The 22,762-nt window shown below is 33.7% G+C and overlaps 1 protein-coding gene across 1 annotated transcript in view; it reads left to right on the top strand.

Annotated features, from left to right (window-relative positions):
• The window catches only part of LOC149545095 (putative adenylate kinase 6, chloroplastic), a 191,005-nt gene that overhangs the window by 155,855 nt on the left and 12,388 nt on the right, over positions 1 to 22,762 (top strand). Inside the window, exon 3 of the mRNA XM_089795590.1 lies at positions 1,835 to 1,975. Coding sequence (XP_089651716.1) covers positions 1,835 to 1,975 — 141 coding nt within the window. The remainder of the gene's footprint in view (positions 1 to 1,834; positions 1,976 to 22,762) is intronic.

Here is a 22,762-nt window from a genome sequence, read left to right as displayed (position 1 = left end):
GTTAAAGCCTTTGAGCAACCATCAGTTTAGGAGGCTATCAACAGTCCTTAAACTTCGGAAACTTTTGTTCTAAGGAATAAGTCCCATCCAACACGGTTCATTCTGTGAATCCTTTGAGCAACCATCACTTCAGGAGGCTATCAAAAGTCCTTAAAATTCAGAAACTTTTGTTCCAAGGAATAAGTCCCATCCAAAATGGTTCATTCTGTGAAGTCTGTTCAGATGGAATTACTTAGCCAAAAGCCACTTCGTAGAAACAAGGAATGAACAAACTGTGCAAGGAACCCTGTGAACTAGGTCACAAATGCCTTAGCCAAGGGGAAGTTTATTGTATTTGTGGTCATATTTTCCTTGTGTTTTTTGAGGAAATTATAACTTCAAGATCTCACCAACTTTGCCACCATTCCAGTTAAATCTGAGAAACTCAAATGCTTACCGTACAAAGCTGGACATGGTGTCTCACAGAAGCAGCAGACTATTGTTCCTCTTCAATTGATCCCCTTAAGATCACAAATGGCCTAATTGAAAAACTGGGAGCATGTAATCAACGTACAATACCTATTATTATTTTTGATGATATTGGTACGCAACTATGTATTAATTGTCCAGATCGATTGTTGGTTGGTTGACAGTTGTGTTCCTCTTGGCAACTGTCAAGTCCTTTAAATATATTGTATATCGTCATGGAAAGAGTATGATGCAGTCAGGTAAACTACGATTCTTGGCTGATCATCTCTGGTCTTCTACAATAATTTCATGAGCGAATAAAGAAATATTTGACTCCTGTATCTGGTATTGATTGTCATCTTTATTATTAATTAATTTATTTGAGTTATCAGATATAGAAGTAAACAGAGCAGTAGCTCAATGATTCAGCTACAATTGTTTTTTGGGCTTCACAATGAGTGCTTTGTTTAGTGCACTGGTTTTTCGAGATTCTAACACTATTTTGTTTAGATGAATATTATTTGTTAGAAGGAAATAATTATTCGAACCATCCTTTAGATCCACGAGTTTATTCAGGTCCAGATAGTGCTTTTGAGGAACATGTTATTGATGCAGAAGAAAACTATTAATTACTTTTTGGCAACTGGACTCTTCCTAGTTTACTCAATATAACTTTTAAAATATGATGCTTTATCGATAAAAAACTAATCTGTGGTATTTGGAATAAGGGTGTCATATATGGAGAAGGGATGTGATTGTTGGCCTATGTTTTTCTGGTTTAATTACATATAACCATTTAAAATTAGACTATTTGAAAAGATGAAAAAACTGAGATTACATTATATATACATAATCTCATGAGATGATGTGGGTGCATGTTCCTTGTTTCTATATTGGAGTTTCATGGTGGTTATGCATTAATGTTAGATCGTAGAACAATTCAGCACTTATATCTGAAATAGCTTAGGATTTAGGCACTTGAGACTCTTAACTAAAAATGTTGTAGCTGGTAAATATTCATTAGTTGATTCCATCATAAAGTAGGTGGACTTGTTTGTTTTTTGTTTTCCAGGATTTCTTATAAGGTTGATGGAAAATCCTTGAATGCTGACTGGGTCTTTTTTGAGGCAAAGATAAATATTACTTTCTTTCAACTTTTAATGTCCATGTGATTTGTCTTAGCCATCATCATCAACATGGAAGATTTAATTGGGAGATTTGAAGTATTCCTAAAAGTTAATGAAATACTTAGTATTGCAGACACTTGGATATTGAAGTTGGTGTTTACCTTTTGATATGCAGATCTTAATACAAAGGTCACAATTTTATTGTTTTATTTTTTCATATAGAATTTGACATGTTTTGTATCTTCTGATTTTACATGTAGCTGGCATGTTTTGTGAATCAAGGGAAACTGGTTCCAGATGATGTAATCGTGAATTTGTTATCAAGGCGCCTTGAAAACAGTGCGTCAAACGGTGAAACAGGATTTATTCTTGATGGGTTTCCAAGAACAACAAATCAGGCTGTAAGAATATCCAACCTACTTTCATAGTGTTTTTTAATGTTTTTATTTTTTAAACATAGTGTAGTTAAATTGTATTTATATTCAGTTCTATTCTATATTTTTGTAATTTCAAATACTTTCAGGTGGCACTCTACGATTTACATCAGAAATTTCGGGATTTTATTATTGGTTCATACCTAAAAGAGTTATTGCTTTTTATTTATTTTTATTTGGTGAACATCTTTGATAGGAGCTTTGACAACGGCCAGAACGGGGGCTTATTTTGTGAACATCTTTGATAGGAGCTTTGACAGTGACCAAAACGTGGGCCTCATCCCCAAGATAAGGCTGAGGCATGAACACCTCCGTAGCCGACATCTCTATTTTCTTTTTTCCTCTCCACCCTCTTTCCCCTTCTTTATCTTCCTTCACTCCTCTTCCTCTCTTGGCCTCCCCATCCTTTCTGACCTTCTTCCCCTGCTCTCTCTCGTTGCCATTGTCTCCCTTTATTTCTACTCCCTCTACCTGCCTCCTTCCTTGCCTTGGTTTATTTTTCTTGTCAATCCTCTCTCCTTATCCCTTTGCCCCTTGTCTTCCACCCTGTCACTTCTTCCTCCCTCTCCTTATCCCTCCACCTCACCTACCTTCCCTCCAATATCTCCCCACTTCCACCTTGTCCATTCCTCCACCTATTGTCACCACTGATCTCCTACTCTTGCTTAAATCATCACCATATGAATTGATAGTTACCACCACTGTCCATCAGTGCATATCATTCCTTTGTCGCTTTTCGACAAGACACCTATTTGTTTTCGATATGGGTTTGCATGGGACTCAAAACTACAACCTTTGTGTTAACATAAAAGTTCCAAGGCTTGACTCAACTCGGACTCCAGAAGGCTGACTCGACAAAATGAGAAAACCCCTTGAAATGTAATATCCCCAATTGCAAATAAGATTTAATAATAAATAATTATTCAATATATATAACTAATTAAAATAAATAGATTATTGATTATGAATTATGTAATATTTTAATTATTTATTAACTAATATTGTTAATTAATCAATAGGATCTATAATATTATTAATATAAATTGATAGTTACCACCATTGACCACTAGTGCACATCCTCCCTTCGTTGCTTTTCAACAAGACACCTATTCATTTTCCATATGGGTTTGCATGAGACTCAAAACTACCTCTGTGTTAACATAAAAGTTCCAAGACTTGACCCAGACTCCGGAAGGCCGACTCAACAAAATGAAGAAAACCCTTGAATGTAATATTTCCAATTTGAAATAAGATTTAATAATAATTAGTTATTCTATATATATAACTAATTAAAATAAATAGATTATAGATTATGAATTACGTAATATTGTTAATTAATCAATAGGATTTATAATATTATTAATAGAAATTGATAGTTGCCATCATTGCCCACTTGTGCACATCCTCCCTTTGTCACTTTCTGACAAGACACCTATTTGTTTTCCATATGGGTTTGCATAGGACTCAAGCTACAACCTTTGTGTTAATATAAAACTTCCACTTGACTCAGACTCTACCAGGCCGACTCGACAAAATGAAAAAAACCCTTGGAATGTAATATCCCCAATTTGAAATAAGATTTAATAGTAATTAATTATTCAATATATATAACTAATTAAAATAAATAGATTATAGATTATGAATTATGCTAGGATACTAATTCGTGTGGATTGGCCTAGGCTTCTGCATCCGATGTGGACGGATTCCGGATGTGTTCGGAGCCTTGCAGATGCTGGCCGAAAGCCAAGTGCGGGCTTCTAGATGTGTGATTGGCTTCCAAATGCATCCAGGAGCCTATGATTGGCTTCTAGCTAGCATCCGCAGGGCTTTTGGACGCATCCAAGAGCATCTGCGGGCCTAGCGGCCAAAAAAGGCAAAAAAACATTAAAAAACCAATACACAAAATAGTATCATGCCATGTACATGACCAATTGGAAGGTCAAACATTACTAGATTACATCCACTTATAAAATAGGATCACAGATAGAAGAAATGACAATAAAGGAAAATTTTCAGCTTTTCCTGTCTCTTACCAGCTTAACGAAAAACAAACTTAGTTAAGCATATTGAGCATACCCTTTTCTCTCAACAAAACTTCATACAATAAAGCATGCAAAAACAAGAGGATGTACCAAATTAATCATATAAAACCTAAACACAACTTTGTGTGTGATAACCATAGATTTTCAGGAAAAATGAACCATTTGGTTGAATTCATAAACCCACATATCAAATTCAATCCCAACCATTGAAAAAAAAAACAAAGTATTATGGAGAAGCCTTGAGTATGAGAGAAAATACATTTTTCTTAAGTATCATAGGTTTATAGTCATACTATCAAATGATTTGTTTTTGTATATTTCTTGCATTTCTTTCCATATATATATATATATATATATACACACACACACGTTTCCTCCCGCATCCGCATCCAAATAAAAGAAAATCCCTGCATCCTGTATCCGCTTCAGAATCCACATCCGAATCGGTAGCTTAGGAATTACGTAATATTTTAATTGTTTATTAATTAATATTATTAATTAATCAATAAGATTAACAATACTGTTAATATAATTAATATTAATATTTATTCCTAATGTATGATGCAGAGATTTCAACACTGGCACTCTCCTTGAGGAATTAAACACTCAAGGGATTCAATAATGGATTCTCTCTAGATCATAATAAGATTTAAAATGAGCTCTTCCCAAATCTCTCATTTCTAATATGCATTTAGAGGCAACAATTTACATTTAAATAAATTGAATTGCAAATTCTTGTAACTTTCCAACTTCCTGTATTTAAATCCATTTATGTTATCGAACCTCACGGAACACTCCCAAATCTTGGCTGATCTATTTAGTGCTGATAAAACCGATTCATATAACACCCAAGAATACTATCATAGTATGCATCGGTTATAATAGACCAAAATAGAAAAAACTAGTATGGAATCGGTTCTTATTCCATATAACTTCTATTAGCAAACCTGCGTCTTTGGAGAGTAATTAATTAATTAACTAAACCGATACTATGGATTGCAGACTAATATACTTAAGCCTAATTTTACATCACCCAAATCAGTTCATACAATAGAATGCAAGAATCCAAAAAATCAATTCATGTTTGATCGGAAGCCGATTTTTTAATGCAATTGATCAACAGGCAAAATCCATGTATTCCAGATTGAAATCACAGCAGACTGAAACATTCATAACCAGTTCTTGATAACAGTTAAAAGCTGAACCTTCACAAGTCTGAAACCATAAGTATTGGTAGACTGTCATTGTCATTCCATAAACCGACTACATTGAAGAAAACAGACATAAAAGAACTGAACATCAAACTGTAAATCTGCTACTTCTAAATTTCAAAGTATAAGGAAAATACAAATGGTCTTGGCTATCGATAGCTAGAGGACCCATAAAGATTTTCAAATTTCACTCCATCCTCTGTTGCTCATGCCCTTTTATAATTATATCTTGGGCAGTTACAATGACTCTTGGAATTCCCTTTCAGTTACAAAAGTTTAAAAAAAAAAAAAAAAACATTTGGCACATCAATCGTGCAGATTTTTCTCTTAAATAAACATTATATAAAATTCTGCATTTTAATAATATTGTAGGTTGTCTTCCTGTCACCACCATACTTCCTGTCGCTGACGTGCTCTTGCACCATACAAAAATGATGCAGAGCCTCACCTTGGAAACCTTAGGAGGAAATGAATCACTCGACTAAGTTGCATCAAGGGGCACATACACCTTGAGGATCGATTATTAACTCCTTCAGATTGTTAACCGACTAACTTTACTTCATATCAATTCATAAACTGTCATGTGATGGGAACTATCTTGACCCCCTGTCGCCACATTTTGGTTTCTTGCATCAACTTAATAGAGACCGACCCGACTCTTCTGCAATGTATTTGAAATACATCTTCAAGAAAAGAAAACATCAATCTGACTACAACCAAATAGCATTTACTCATATTCAAATGTACACCACCTTTTCTACTTGTGTGGATTTAAAACTAGAGCCTAACTTGACTATTGATCATGACATTTTTTATCATTAACAAAATCTGCAACTTTATAATTCAAACCGATTCTTCTCACGATCACATATTAGTTACGTGATTTAAACGTGTCAGTGAATACATGAATATATTCACCATGTTCAATAGATTTCTTCCGGGTGGATACAAACAGAGACAAAGGAAATAGTAAAAGCAAATAAAAGAAAAAACATATGGTACATGACTCCTCCACGACCTCAAAAACAAATTGCAAAGAATTTTAAAAACTTCCATCGACTGCTACGACTCTCAAAACTGCACTTAGTTACATACAATAACTTCATAAATTTTTAATCCGAAAACTTTCTTTTTGATTTTAAACCAGCATAATAGATCGTTATTCTATAATGAGATCATCAACCTATTCTCAAGATTTTCAGTGCTTTGAATTTTGGAAAGAAAATAAAGAAAACTTCACATTCAATTTGAAACTCGCAAAAATCAGAAAAACAAAACTCAAAACTTTCTTTTATCCTCTCCATATCCGATCCCCTTCGGTTACAAAATCTGCCTTTTAAAATACTTTCCCATCTCCTTGATTAGGAAAATGAAATGCCCATACAAAAAAAAACAAGCAAATGAAAACCATTGTCAAATCATGAAGGACCGGTCAGGCATTAGAATCTGCCACTAACTCTTCCCACTGTTTGGAACTTCTTGTAACCAATGATTCCTTAGCTGGCTTAATTATTTAAAACACACGCAACCACACTTCAAGAAAATTGACTCAGCTGAAAAGTAAACACACTTTGTCCTAAGTGGCTATAATTGGTGAGTTTATCAAATCATTCCTCCCTTTATGCCACCACATCATAGAAATTTATTACAAACATTAAAATTAAAACACAGTTAAAACATGACATTAATTTTCTGCATAACTTCCTGTAGCATCTTTAATCATGTTAGTTCTAGTAGCAAAATCTGTCTAGTCTGCCACTGCAGCATACTCCCCTATAGAATGAATCTCAAGTCCTCTTGAGATGAGATCTAGTGATGAACAATGTTTGTTGTTTTGTTTCTCATCCATCCAAATATCTTTTGTTGCAGGTTTGTTCTTCTATTTTACTAGATACTGAGTATATTGTCTCCTTGTAGTCTTCTTAGAAACACCTGCAAAAATAAATATTAGAAAAGAAAAATATTTCTTCATCTTTACTTTAGGCTTATACTCATCTTCTAGTTGCAATCTTGTATTTTCTGGGCTTTGACTTATTTGTATTTGTCTTTCCTTCTTCATCTTAATCTTTGTTTTGTCTCTTTTTCGTAACATGAAAACTATTTGTTGCTGATCATTAATTTCCAGTAACAACTTTATCACAAGTGACACCTCTACTAGTGCATACATTTGTAACTCCACCAAATACACTTGCCAACGAAATTCCTCTTCTTGTCCTCCCAAACATGACATATCTCCGTACATAGAGAATACACAAATACTTGATCCCTTTCATAACCCATAACCAACTTTTCTATAGTCTCGTCTCTTGGAACCAAATCAGATTTCTTTATCTGAATTTATTCAGCATTGTCATAAACATAAACAGAATAATTTACCTTGTCATAAACATATTCAGCCTCATCTTCTTTTTTCCATAACATTATTTGATATTTCTTCTTTCGAAACTTCTTCATGCTGAGTCTCCGTACTACCACCATGCCTTTTCCATTCTCCCATGATGGCTGCAAACTCTTCCCATAAATCATATTCTTCTTCATGACTTGCTGCTACACATTCTTTATTTTCATCCTCGCGCCATTCCTCTCGGCATTTCACTTCACCATGTAATTTTAAGGCTTCATCATTTGCCTCCAAACTCTCTTTCATAGGAGTTCTTTCAGCATTGTACTTATCTCTATTTTCAAAGGACATGTTACTGTTCCAACCATAACTTTATCACACTCAAATCCCATAGGACTTGCCTCCTTACTCCTCTCATCAGCATTTATTGGTTGCACTTCTTCTTGCTGCAATTTATGTTTTTTCTGCACTTCATGTTCTTTCCCTTCCAAAGGACAACTGACATCTATCATTGTTGAGATTTCCCTCCCAACTTCACGTACATCTGCACTATTTATGGCTGCCTTCTCCACAATTTCATTTGCCTCCAGCAAAACTTCTTTCACTTCCTCTTTCATTTCAGAATGCATTGGAAATGCTATCCTATCAATAAGGCCTAAACTTCTTGATTCCTTCCATGTTGTATCATCCTTCAATGGAAACATAACCATCTTCTTTCCATCTTTGTTGACGGTATATGTGTTGTCTCTACAATTGTATATGTTTGACTTGTCATATTGCCATGCTCTTCCCAAAACCAAGTGACAATCTTTTAAAGGCATAACATCACATTCAATGGTATCAAAATATGGTCCAATATTAAAAGAAACATATGACTTTTCAAACACATCAATCTACTGTTAATCTCCTAACCCATATGCTCTATAAGGTAAATCATGAGGTATGCTTGAAAGATTCAGTTTCTCAACCATTTCTACTGAGATTATATTTTCAAAGAAATCACTGTTAACTATAACTTTGCATACCTTATTCTTGCATTTGCACTTTGTTCAGAATATAGAATGTCTTTGGCTGTAGCTTTGCCTTTCTACTTCTTCCACAATGTTTTCAACTCTCATTTTTCCAATCTAAAAAAATAAATTAACAAGGATCTACTAACTTTTTCTTTGATACCAAAAATGTTGCAGAGCCTCACCTTGGAAAACTTAAGAGGAAATGAATCACTCCACTAAGTTGCATCAAGGGGCACATACACCTTCAAGATCGATTATTAACTCCTTTAGATTGTTAACCAATTGACTTTACTTCATGTCAATTCATAAACTGTCATGCGATAGGAATTGTCTTGACCTCCTATCGCCACATTTTGGTTTCTTGCATCAACTTAATAGAGACCGACTTAACTCTTCTACAATGTATTTGAAATACATTTTCAGGAAAAGAAAACTTAACATCAAGCTGAGTACATCTTTGGGAAAAGAAGACTTAACCATAGTTTGCAGACTCGGACTCGGAGAATACTTGGCAAGCCCAAAATTTTCAACTCGGAAAAAACTCAGCATATACTAAACAAAAACTCGGGGAAAACTCGGCAATTCATAAAGTACTAAAATTTAAAATCTCTTAAAGAAACATATATTTCTTTTTAGAATACGATTATAAAATGTATTAACTTAGTAATTGACATTTCAATAGAGAAAATGTATAGTTTTATAGCAGAAAAATGATGTAAAAAATGCATCTAATCCAATGTTTTCCCTGCATCAACATTTTTAGCTACATTTTTTAACATCTATAAATACTCGAGAGTTGAACTTGAGAGTACTCGCCCAACAAAAAAACTTGAGAGTACTCGGCAACTCTGAGAGTACTCGGAGAGTTTGCAAACTATGGACTTAACATCAATCTGACTACAAACTGACTACCAAAGAGCATTTACTCATATTCAAATCTACAACACCTTTTCTGCTTGTGTGGATTTATAATGATTTATAACTTGAGCCTAACTCGACTATCGATCATGACATATTTTATCATTAACAAAATCAGCAACTTCACAATTCGAATCAATTCTTCTCACGATCACATATCAATTATGTGATTTAAACATGTTAGTGAATACATGAATATATTCACTGTGTTCAATAGGTTTCTTCCGCACGGATACAAACAGAGCCAAAGGAAACAGTAAAAGCAAATAAAAGAAAAAACATATGGTACATGATTCCTTCACGACCTTAGAAACAGATCGTAGAGAATTTAAAAAACTTCCATCGACTGCTATGACTCTCAAAACTGCACTTAGTCACAATAACTTTGTAAAACTTCAATCCGAAAACTTTCGTTTTGATTTTAAACCAGCATAATAGATTGTTATTCTACAATGAGATCATCAACCTATTCTCACGATTTTTAGTGCTTTGAATTTTGGAAAGAAAATAAGGAAAATTTCACATTCAATTCCAATCTCTCAAGAATCAGATAAACAAAACTCAAAACTTTCTATTATCCTCTCCGTATCCGATCCCCTTCGATTACAAAATATGCCTTTTTAATACTTTCCCATCTCCTCGATTGGGAAAATGAAACGCTCATACAAAACAAACAAGCAAATGAAAACCATTGTCAAATCATGAAGGATTGGTCAGGCATTAGAATTTGCCACTAACTCTTTCTGTTGTTTGGAACTTCTTGTAACCAATGATTTGTTAGCTGGCTTAATTATTTAAAACACACTCAACCACACTCCAAGAAAACTGACTCAACTGAACAGTAAACACACTTTGTCCTAAGTGGCTATAATTGGAGAGTTTATCAAATCACTCCTCCCTTTATGCCACCACATCATAGAAATTTATTACAAACATTAAAACTAAAACACACTTAAAATATGACAATTAATTTTCTACATAACTTCCTGTAGCATCTTTAATCATGTTAGTTCTAGTAGCAAAATCTGTCTAGTCTACCACTGCAGCAATGTATAGTCTAGACTCTATATAATTAATTATTAATGTAATATTGTTCAAAGTATATAGAAAAAAACCTATATTATTTTAATTATATATAATCAAGGTTGCACAGGGATGAGGGCGCATGGGTACTCAGGGTATTGGTATGGTTATGGGTACAATTATTTTTCAAAATAGGGGACAAGGGTCCTTAGGTATGTCAAACTCGTTTTCTAATTTTTTTTTAATATTTATAGAAAATCTGAAATTATGAGTCATGACAACAGTTTTTCAAAACAAGAACAATGATAAAGTTTGTAAATATAATGTATTGTTTTTAGTTTTAGATTTGTAATATGTTTGTAATAAATTATAATAATACAATAAATGTTTAGATGCATAACAGAGAAGGAAAACTTTAAACATGAACAAGAAGATCATAAATTATATAACAATGCCATATTACAAATAATAAACTACTGACTTGACCAGTGAAAAAGTTTATTGTTATCAACATTGTATCGAAGTTTCAAATTGATTACGCATTGAATTAAGCTTGACAAACAAGCTAATACACGAAGAAAAAATTGAAACAAAAATCAGAAAACTAAATCAAGGTCCTTCATTGTGATGGTCTCCACTAAGTACCCGGTTCTTGGGGTATGTGTTCCCAATACTTGGGTATGTGGGCACACATACTAGGGGTGTGGGTATGCATACCCATGCAACCTACTATATAATCCATTAATATTAATCAGTGCATAATAATAATATCAATCATTATTAAATAAACAAATAAATGAGCTATAATCAGTATTTCCATTGAGGGTACTGTTACTTAATTTTAACACATGCTAAAATTCAGACATGAAATTTTATTCTGCTAAAAGCACATTTCATCTGATATTTAAAAGAATATAAATGTCCTTGTATCATTCATTTATTGAATATACAATTGATATTTTACAAAATAATGAACTGCTGAAGGCAAAGTATTTCACACAAGTTGTGAATACAGTTGCTATCTTTCATATATACTAAAGAATAAGAAAAATAAAACATGTGGAAGAAGGTCAGAGATAACCAGTCATTGCCTTTCAGACTTTGACTGGTTAGGTTTCCGTTGTTGCATTGTCGCCCATAGTCCAGCTCTCGATCTGGTAAGCTCTTTTTTCCTCGTTTCCCTGCAAGAAGATGGTGTTAGATCTTTACGATCCAAGCAATGACTAGTTATCTACAGCCACATTTCTAAAACATGTCATATTCTTCTTATTTTTGAATACATACAAAAAATAACAAGTGTATTCTAAGCTTTCATATGCAAATCACGGAGAAGTATTTTGTGAGTGTCACGAGCCCGTGCTCGAACCTCATAAGATACTATTCTAAACATCAGGAAAAGAAGAGAGTGCTAAAATAGAAAAACACGAGAAAGATAACACATAAAATTGGAAACAAGTACAGCGAGGATATCATGCTTCAGGATTAGGCAGATGAATCATATTGCCCAAAATGGAAGATATCTAAGTGCAAATTCTGGTGACAACAGAATATATCTACAGAATCAATTTTAAATGTATCACAAAATGTGTTTACTGATAAAAAACAGAAAGGTTTTGTTTCTTGGCACTACTGATCCAATGTTTTTTAAAATAACAGTTTAAAGAATATATGATCATAACATGAAGTCGTAAGAGATCTTAAAATATGAAATCAGCTGGTGATGGCAGATCAATTTCAAATAGAAGGAGCAACTACAGTTCTGCATGAAATTAGCAAGCACGATCATGACTGATGAACAGTTTCATAATGAAATTCATGACATCAGTTTCATTTTCTTTTCTGACATGCAGTTAAAGGCTCAACAGATATGGAAATAAAGAAAAAAGAAAAGAAAAGAAGGGTATTCATATTCATCAAACTCTTCAGGAAATGGTGCTTATAGCAAGTTGTATGTATCTGCCATCATATTGACCATTACACTGGCATTCATAGCATTTCTTGTCTCTATTGCTTGCTTTATACAAAAGCACAAAGTAAAAAATGGGTCTACTTTCTTTTCCTTTGAGAAAGATACAAGCTCAAGTGATTTTACCAATCTAATAAGTCAGGGCTCATCTTTAACAGACGACTTTCAAGTTTATGACAATTCATGCTTCATTTCCAGTGAAAGGCATGCTCAAAATGGTTCAACTAGCAAGGGCAATGTTTGCAAATGGATTAAGAGGCAAGACCTACAATGACTGCAGCTGTGCATGTTCTTGCTACATTAATTCTAGAAAATGCAAGGAAGAGTGTGTCAATACTGAAGAATAGTGCACAAATTCCCTTAGCCCTGCCATGGTATCCTGATTGCAGTGACTATAACTTTAGTCGGGAGGAAGATCTTGATCCTGAGCTTGAGAGAATTTTATCCGAAAAATGGACAGCAGGATACAGCTTAATTTACAGCCTGTGATTTATTTTCATAAGACAAATTACAATGCTGAGGAAACCCTCATGGGAGTAATGAAAAAATCCGACAAGATACCTGTATTTCGTGCTAAAAAATGGCGACAAATATATCAGATGTAAAACGCATTTTACATAGCATTTTTAGTATATGCTCAGCAAATAGAAAATCAGATCTATAAAAGTGGAGCAAGCAAGAACAAATGTTCTTCTTTTAACAATAAAACATGTTAAGGCCGGTTGAAAAGTTACCTCAAGATGGCTTGGCATGACCAAATAGCAGGAAAAAATCACCAAGAACGACTTCAAATATGGCGGCCTCACACAGCAAAGCATTTTCCAAGTACCATAACAGCGAGTTTGACCCAGCAATGATGGCAAAGAAAGTATTTTCATGGCGTTCTTCTAGGGTTTCAAAATCCCCTTATCAGCTGCCGAGTCTTCCTCTAGAGCTTTCGAATGAAGAATGAGGAGATATTTGCTTTATTTTAGGTTAATACTTTCACATTTAACTTTTTTTTGTTTTCCTTTTCAAATCCGCAGGAAGATGTATCGATATTAATTTTTTGATATTTTGAATTTACATAAGCCTTTTTGATTTATGTAACATTTAAATAGTATAATAATGTATTGCTTTAAATATATTATTATATTATTTAACTTTTATCAATAAGTTATATGTAATTTAAATTTGCAAATAAAAAATGTAATTAATAATAATCAAATTGATAATATTATAAATCAATTGATTATTATTAAATTCAGCAAATTTAATTCAAATAAATCCATATTCGGATTTAGGAGAGAAAAGGGGATTTTGAGTTAGTCTTATGATTAATAAGTCAGTGTGACATGTGTCTTTTAGACTAAGTCTTAGAGGTTATTTTTTCAAAGACTTAGCAACATCATTTAAAGTCATACTTAAGGCTTTTTGAGTCATTTTAAGATTGTGGGTCGAATTTTGACCTTGTCCTATCATTTTGAAGCCATGTGTTGACATTTTGAGTTTTTTAAGGGCAGTTAAAGGTGAGTCATAGGTTCTGTTATGACTTAGTTCATTTTTAAAGCAGCGAGTCATCTTTTGATGAGTTTTGACTCCCTTTTTGTAGCCTTTTTTCCTGATTTTGACCAGGAGTTTTTGCTATTTAAAGTTTTCTAAAACTGTGATACGGGGATGCAGTTCTGAAAGAGAAGGAAGCTATTGTGACTTTTTACTGTCCTTTGTATACTCTTTTTCTAAAATGTATCTCGGAAGTTGATGTTTTTTGACCTTTGAAGGTATAATACAATTGACTGGATCTACTTTGGGACTCATTTTCGCGTGCAATACTGGTGATTTGATGTTAATTTTCTGTGTTCTATCAAGAGCCTTTAAAGTTTATGTCTCATTTTCCCACCTATATGTGTCAGTAAAACCTTTATGCATAGGTCATAAGTTGCGCATTTTAATGAAATTATATTGATTATGGTCCATATCTTTTTGATATTAATCATTATAGCCTTCTTCTGAAACACTTTTATGTAGAATTTTTTCATCAAAGTAGTATTTTCAACTACATGTCGTTTCATTGTGTTGTTAAATATCAAAATCTTTCATTATTGTCTTTGGTGTATCACCTTTCTAATTTAAATAGTTTTTTTTTATATGCTTTCTTCTCCCCTTTTCCTCATAAGTTCATAGCATAAGTAAAATATCATAGTATCATATAGGAACCGGCCTAGAATCCGAAGGTTCAGTCACCTGCATAGTTTACCCACAAACTCATGATTGTTTCCCATGTTCCACCAGAATTTCCAAGTATTTAAGTGCTTATCTTGAGGGTGGAAATTCTGGAAGGTACCTAGTGAGCATTATGCAGTCACTTAAATAATCAATTTCAATAACAAATTAATCGACTATATTAATAATCAATTCTAATGAACACACCACCAATAATGGATTTTAATAATAGTAAGTGTTGGGAGTGGTAAAGATTGAGATTGCATCCCATGACTCTCATAAGTATGAATTAGAAAATATGCAAGAGGGGAATAGAGAAAATATATGGATACACAATGATAGATCCAAAAATTCTTATACATTACATAAGGCATAAACCATGGAGGAAGAAGGAACAAATGATGTAGTCAGGGGCGAGTCAACCAATCATGGTTTAAAAAGAACACAAGAATCCTTACTATTCCCATCACCTTGTTAAATCTAGAGCCTAGTAATCAATGGTGATAAACAATAGTAAGAAAGAGAGAAAATTGAACTGATAAACACCAGAAATATCTTGGAAAAAGCTTTCAAGAATGAAGGGAAAAACCCAGCCATGCAACAAAAATATATTTTATTGATGATGAAATGTTCAAGTGTACAATGCCTATCGCTTAATGCGATATAAATAACTTAAGGAAATACTCTTCACATTCCAACCAAAGGTCTCTCCAAATTCCCAAAACGAGACTCTTTATTATACATTCAATAACAACTCTTTGAGTTTCCATGCCTCAATGCATGTCAAATGACACATGTCGTTACATTTAATATTACAATTTAAACATAAGTGTCCTTTTCAGCTGAATGTAACAATAATGGTAATAACGTTCGTATTTCTAGAGATAAAGATCTCTATCACAGGTACCATCTTCAACACTCCCTCTTAGTTAGAGAGAGATCTTTAGCTGAACAATCACACAAGACTGCAACCAAAATGTTAATGATAAAATCTCATCACATATATCCTATGAAAACTTGTAACAATTAATCAAATTCATGGAATCACTCAACATGAAACCCTGTAACAATTACTCATATTCATAGAATCACTCAACATGAAAACTCGTAACAATTACTCATTGTTAATAATCATGGGATCACTTAACATGAAAACCTGTAACAATTACTCCTTGTTAATAATCATGGAATAACTCAACATGATAGATTTGTAAGACTCATAGCTAAGTCCTTAATCACGGACTATCTCAACGTGAACTGTCATGGAATCTCTCAACATGACATACAACTCTCATCACGGAATCTCTCAACATGTTGACATCATGGACTTTCTCAACATGATGTTCACTATTGCATAGTGAAAGAGTTATCATAGCTGATCTTACAATCTCATTTATTCAGACACAAATAGAAATAGGCATAATAAAAATAAGACTTAGTTCCATTGAAGTCTTAAATTTTTACAAATACCATAAACATATATGAAAATGAAGGAGATTCCATAAGCACTCCCTCTTAATTATGAAGCCCCCTGTGAAGCTAAAATCTCCCTCTAGAGTTGTGATCTTTACTAGCACACGTTGAGTTAAAGGATATATCTGAAAATGTTGTCTCCCTAGCTAATGAAAAATCAGAAGGTTCTATGGAGAATAGGCTGCTTGTGTTCGAAGGAGATGGTCAAAAACCATTATCACTCCTTGACTTATTGGATATGCTTTTGGTCAAAGAGGACAAGATTGTCCAAGTGTTGACAAGGATGGATGATTTTTCCAATTTGATTGAGGATCTCATGCAGAAGATTGTGATAAAAGAGAGGCATGGGTATGTATGTGGTGTCACAAGCCCTCTTTTACATACTATTTTTGAAAATTTGAAATTGATAAAATATGATTACTTGCAACTATTAATGGATAGGGATCTAGCAATAAAATTTGGAAAGGACAAGGAAAGGGAGATAGATGAGCTATGCCTTCAATTGAGCTTAACACATTACTCCATCCACAATGTTGAAAATCAAATGAGTGGGGCAGCCACGCGTAAAGATGATAACCGCGGTTCAAGGGCACAAGAAATCATGCAAATCATTGAAAGAATTCATAAAGTGGATAGATGTGAAGGTAAACAATGTAATTCAATCACGTGTTCCCCATCTGAGACTTTCTATGATGAGAAAAAATCTATGGAGCAGCAAGTTGACGAGTTTGGAGATTCAGATTTTTATGACAGCAGCTGTACATTTTCACATGAGCACATGGTTAGTGATACAACAATTGAGGATAAGTCAGAGATTTCAATTAATGGTGAACCTCCCTTTTATGAAGCCTTTGACATAAGCGAGGGTACTTATGGTGGAGTAGAAAGTTCAGATTTATCCTTAACATGCTCTAAGGGATTTTTCAACTTACCTAGAGATTTATCACTTAGCTCTTATGAGATGGGCACGGCCTACTTGTTTATTGGTGATTTTTCTTATTGGTATATTCCAACTATCAGTGATTTGCCTGTGTATGTTAGTTGTATATTCTCTCATTCTATTTGGTCTTTAGGGATCAATGAATTATTTGTTGATGAGTGGGGAGAACATACATTACTCTACATTCCATATGTGATGTCTTTATTTTTTATCCAGCAGTATATTGAAGACAGTGTGAGCATTCATGATGTTGGTGATTCACCAACCACTCTTTCCTTTATCCAGGATCATGTTGATTGGGTGATCGGGAATCCAGGTGTTAATAGTATCTTACGTCTGGTGGATTATGTTGTGTTGTTACACAGTCAAAGGATTATGATCTGTGTGTTTCACTTTTAGCCTTTTGACACATGAAAGTTCCAGAGATTAGGATTACTTCGTTTTCACTAGGGTGATATAGTGGTTGAGATAGATTGGCCGGATCTGTCATTGTCTTTGGTACAAATATTGCAAGAGCTAATAAGTGGTATCTCAGACAACGCACGAGTTCTCACTTGGGATCCAAGGGGAGTATCCCTATGTATTGCCTTTTATCAGGGAGCTAGGAGGAGAGTTTGGTTGTTATCATCTTGGGGTGGATATTGGTATATTGTCGAGCTCTCATCTTCACTTGACAGTAGAGACTCATAGGGTCACTCATGGAGTGAGGCATTCTTTTTGACTGAGGGTATTGGTTCACAGGGCAACATCACATGGCAGTTGGTGTCCCTTAATGGTGAGCCTTTGGATCCTAGCATTCAGTTATTTGGCAGATTGATTCCTATTGTACTGTTTCACCATTTTGAGTTTGGCAAGATGCATGCTGGGGTACATCAGTTGAGGTGTAGAACCTCTTTCTCGAGGCGAGTATGGGATCTTGGCATTTGGTTTCTGCAGGTATGAGTAGATTGCTTGAGGGCAAGCAATCTTTGAGAAGGGAGGCTTTGTAATGCCCCCTTTTTCTAGGACATTATAATTCAGTGTTGTCAGCTCACTTTGCCTAGGTTTCAGGGGCAAAAGGGTTCTTTATGGGGTTCAATTCAAGTTTTGGCCTAGTCATTTCCAGTTTCAAACCCATCTGAGTAGTTTTGGCAGGTTGTCTGGATGATTACTATTTTTAGTAAGTAAACAGAGCTCAGAATTCTTGATATCTCAATGTTGGTTTGGAAACGTCTCGCTGAGAGCTTTCCAATGAGCTATTGCACGTGCTTATTCGAGTTCATTTGGTCAGTTATTTTGATGCCTAATGATTATATGGTTTACTGGCTAAGTGACTTTTAAAGTTCATTTTTTAAAAGGTACTATGTTCACTTCAATGACTAAAGGACAAAACGGGTGCTTTATCCCACATTGCTTAGAAGAGCATGCATCATATTGGGAAAAGTGATAAAGGTACAATAGGCTCGACATGGGAAGTCGTGAAGATTATAATATTTAGAAACAAATATTAATCTGGGAGCTGGAAACAGTGACTGGTTATTTCTTTGAGGATGCAAACCCTTGAAGAAATATTTGGAGGTTAGACACGAACCTAGCCTTCTCACAGATTTTATCTACATTGCCAATCTAACTGTTATTTTTGTTTATAAGAATGGATTTTTTGAATTTTTTGCATCTTATTGTATTGCTGTTATATAGTACAATAACATTATTTGGCAATCATTAGTGAGTAATTATTGGTTTATATTGTACTTCTGAATATTGGAGGAATCACATAAACTTTTCTGAGTTTTCTTGTATGCATCTCTGCTGGTTATAAATCGAATTAGTTTTGGAATTTATATCAAACAATGCGTTACTGTTCGGTTTTTAAATCTGCAAGTTTTATATCAAGTGTTTTTAGTTAATATCCAGAAAGGGATAGTACACTTTAAATAATTAAAAAATAATAAAAATTCAATGAGTAAATAAATAAATAAATTATTTACAAGAGACAATATTGTAGAAAATATGTTAATTTTCTAAATAGAATTTAACAATAATAAACACAAATGAGTAAGTAAATAAATAATATAACATAGAATAATATAAATTAACTAAATCTAATGAAAAGTCAAGAGATGTTTAAAAAATAGACATGACTTTTAAAATTAAGATATTAAAGGGAGGAGAGTTTATTTTAGAGAGGACAAAAAAAGGAGGAAAAGAGAGGAGTTCAAAAAAGAAAAATGGAAGAGGAAAGTAATATAAAGAAAATAAGGAAGTGACTTTTTGAAAAGGTGTCAATGATATTGAAAGGATGTGAACCTTCGAAAGGGTCATAATTATGAATAGTTGCAACTCTTCAAAAATATTGTGATTATAAAGTAGTGGGACTTTTCCAAAGGATTTTAGTTATGGAGTGTTGTGAATTTTTGAAAGTGTTATAACTATGAAGTGTCGTGACTTTTCAAAGGATTTGTATTGAAAGGGTGTGACTCTTGGAAAAGAAAAAGGTAAGAAAGGTATATTTATGAATTATATTTGTTTAATTATGTTTATGAATTTATTTATATTAGTGAACCATACTTGTGGATAATAGTGTGTTAACTCATGGGGTTAACACCATGGATATTAATGAGACTCGAAGCATGGAGCATGTGAGACATTAAGATTTTCATTGTCTACCATGGCTGGGAATCAATGTGAACTCAAAGCATGGAGCATGTGAGATATTAATATCTACATTATCTGCTACGGCCGAGAATCGATATCAAAGCATGGAGCATGGAGATATTAAGATCTCCATTGTTTGCCATGGCCAATAATTGATGTGCTAGAATATTCTAATCTTGTCAAACATATGCGTACATCGTTGGCCTTGGATAGAGGATGCCTATCCAAGAAGAATTTTAAGGGGTGCGCTCTCAGGATGATGGTGAGGTAGCTATGAGCTAAGAAGCTCGATCTGGATACGTTCTTAAGATTGGGGTTAACTTAGAGGGTAGAATAATATAGTTACTTTTATTATTATTGTGATTCTAACATTTATTTTCCAGGTATTACTTGTCCCTAACTAACCTTATTAGTGGGGACATTACAAAATTTTGGAATTTGATATTTGTATTTTCTGGGAATTGTTGAGTCTTCCAATTCTGTGACTCGTGTAAGTAGGAAGACGATAGGTTTTGTTGGAGATACATATTATATTGTATTGCAGTGTTTCTTGTTTTCCTCATTGGTGTTAAGTGTCTTCTGTAGCATGGGATTCTTTCTAGCAAATCGGTGACATTTTCATCAGTATTTCATGCATTAAATAATCTTCTCTTAGACGAGGTCATTACTGTTCAATTTGGGTGATCTGGAAGCCAAGAAATTGCAGATGTTGGGCCTGCTATCACACCGAAGGCTGCGATTGTTGAGTTACAAGAGCTGTGAATAGATATAGTGAACCTCTGATCAAGTTTAAGGGGTTTGCATTGAGAATTCAAGGGCCTGTTTTTGCACATTAATTTTAGCATTGACTTCTGCAAATTGGGGGCCTTCTCCTTCAAGCAAATCTGCTGCATAATTACTAGGTTTCCTTTCCTTAAATATTGTGATTCTCAATTGCATTAGAGTAACAATTTGCAATCATTTAATGCAATAAGATTCATGACATTGAACTTATAAGTTTTGTGTAAGCTCCATTAATGCAAATGTATTGCTAAGGTGAACATTTATCAGTAGCAACTTATCGTGTTAAAAAATGTATGCTTTCCACAGTTCAATATTACTAATTTTAGCATAAAAGGGAAACATAAGAAGCTGCAAATTACAAGCATTCGCAATACTTCAAGCTGGGTTGTTGATGTGAGTCAGTTGGGCTTTAATAGTGATATCAAAGTTTGTTTGCAAACTCTTTAAGAAAATGTCAAACAACTAATTAGTTAAAAAAAATTGGATCTATTGAAGTTATAACCGAGGGTTTTTACATAGATGTAGAAATAAAGGTTAGAAGTTGGAGTTGGAGTTGAACTGGAAAAGTGTAATGTCCCCTCTTCTGGATTAGGATCAAATGCTATGCCCTATAACAAATGGTTAGTCCAATATTGAAAATTGCATATAAAACATATTAGAAGCATTGAATTAGTAAATATTAATCGAAAATTCTACCTAGATTACCCTGCCTAATTTCTCGGAAGAGATCTTTCTCAAACCACCTAACCCTCTAATAAGAACTATATCTTGATTAAATGATTATCATTAAAAGAGCATCTTCCTTAGGCCTCTTTGGGATCTCTAGAAACATTACTTGGTAGAGATCCCATCTCTACCAAGTCTCTCCTCTTACATATGCATATGTTTGACCACTGCAATACATATATATATATATATATATATATATATAGTCTCTAAAGATCCTCTATAGATCTTTCTCTGGTTCCCAATTTGGGAATTCAACATTCAACTTAGAATGCCCTCTAATCTCTGAGTTCCCTTCAATTAGAACTCAACATCCATAATGGTGTCCTCTAATAATGGAATCTCTATAATAAATACATGTGTAATACCTCTGGATATCTCTGAGTTGTTCAGGGTTCTACAAGAGCATTGTCTCTGTATTTCTTTATCTTCTTTTTCTATTGATTTTAATGACCAATATATATGGATGTTATGGGTGTAACTTGCTCTATTCATTGCTTAGGGTATTGTCTTGATTGGAAGCTGGAGTTACTGTTGTCGTCTCTGTGTAGGAATATAATATTCATCAATGTTTTTGGCCAACCTGGACTCGTTTCCAAATCTGCAATTGGTTTGTTATTCTATCTCTAATTGATTCGCTAGTTTGTTTGGTTCAATAATTCAAGTTCTGACTCAGCCCACCTCTATCGTGATTGGTACAAAGTTGTTTGGTGTTTTTCCCTTGATCAATGCTTGTCGTATCTGCTTCAAATGTCTTTTCTGTGCATGTTATACTATTTGGCGATGATTTGTAGTGTGAACATCCACATTGGCAGGAGATGAAAGTTTTTTTTGCTTCCTTTGTTCCTGTACATTGCTTCTATCTACTTGAATGCCTCGGTGCTATTCTTTTTCCTCTTCATTCTTCTCCCCCACCCCCTAGTCCAAATAGAAAACAAAACCGCTATTTGTATCTTACCCCGAGTGTTTTGGAAGAGTCGTGTATATTGATCGTACTACTTTATTCATAATTAAACTATCATTGAGCAATATCATTTATTCTTCCTTTAATTGGTGTCTTCTAGCACTAACTAATCTACTATCTCGATAGTCAATATGGAATGTTAGGGTCAATGACTTGATAATTATTTCTATGAATTATTTGTCATTAGTTTGTAGAGGGGATGAACATATTGTTCATTGATCTCGCTCTATCAATTCCTTAAATTGGTATTATATCAGTTGTATATGGGTAAGATATTGTATATGAAGTCAACTCTACTGATTGACTTATTCTCTTTTGTATTCTTCTCATTATAATCAATTCATATATTTTGATAGTGAATATGTTGAAAGTGTTACTAAATATTGGATCTTTATTCCCATTCTTTGTTTATTCATTGATGGAAATCAATATTTAGTTTTAAGAATAAATGATATCATAGTATTTCATTATTATTACTAATCCTACATTCTCATTTTTATATTAATAATGTATTGGTA

Source organism: Cupressus sempervirens, chromosome 8 (genome assembly GCF_028749045.1).
Source record: "Cupressus sempervirens isolate cs-2001-9-10 chromosome 8, ASM2874904v1, whole genome shotgun sequence".
Classification (NCBI taxonomy): domain Eukaryota; kingdom Viridiplantae; phylum Streptophyta; class Pinopsida; order Cupressales; family Cupressaceae; genus Cupressus; species Cupressus sempervirens.
Note: the sequence above shows the minus strand (reverse complement) of the source record. Positions and strands in the feature narration are given on the sequence as shown.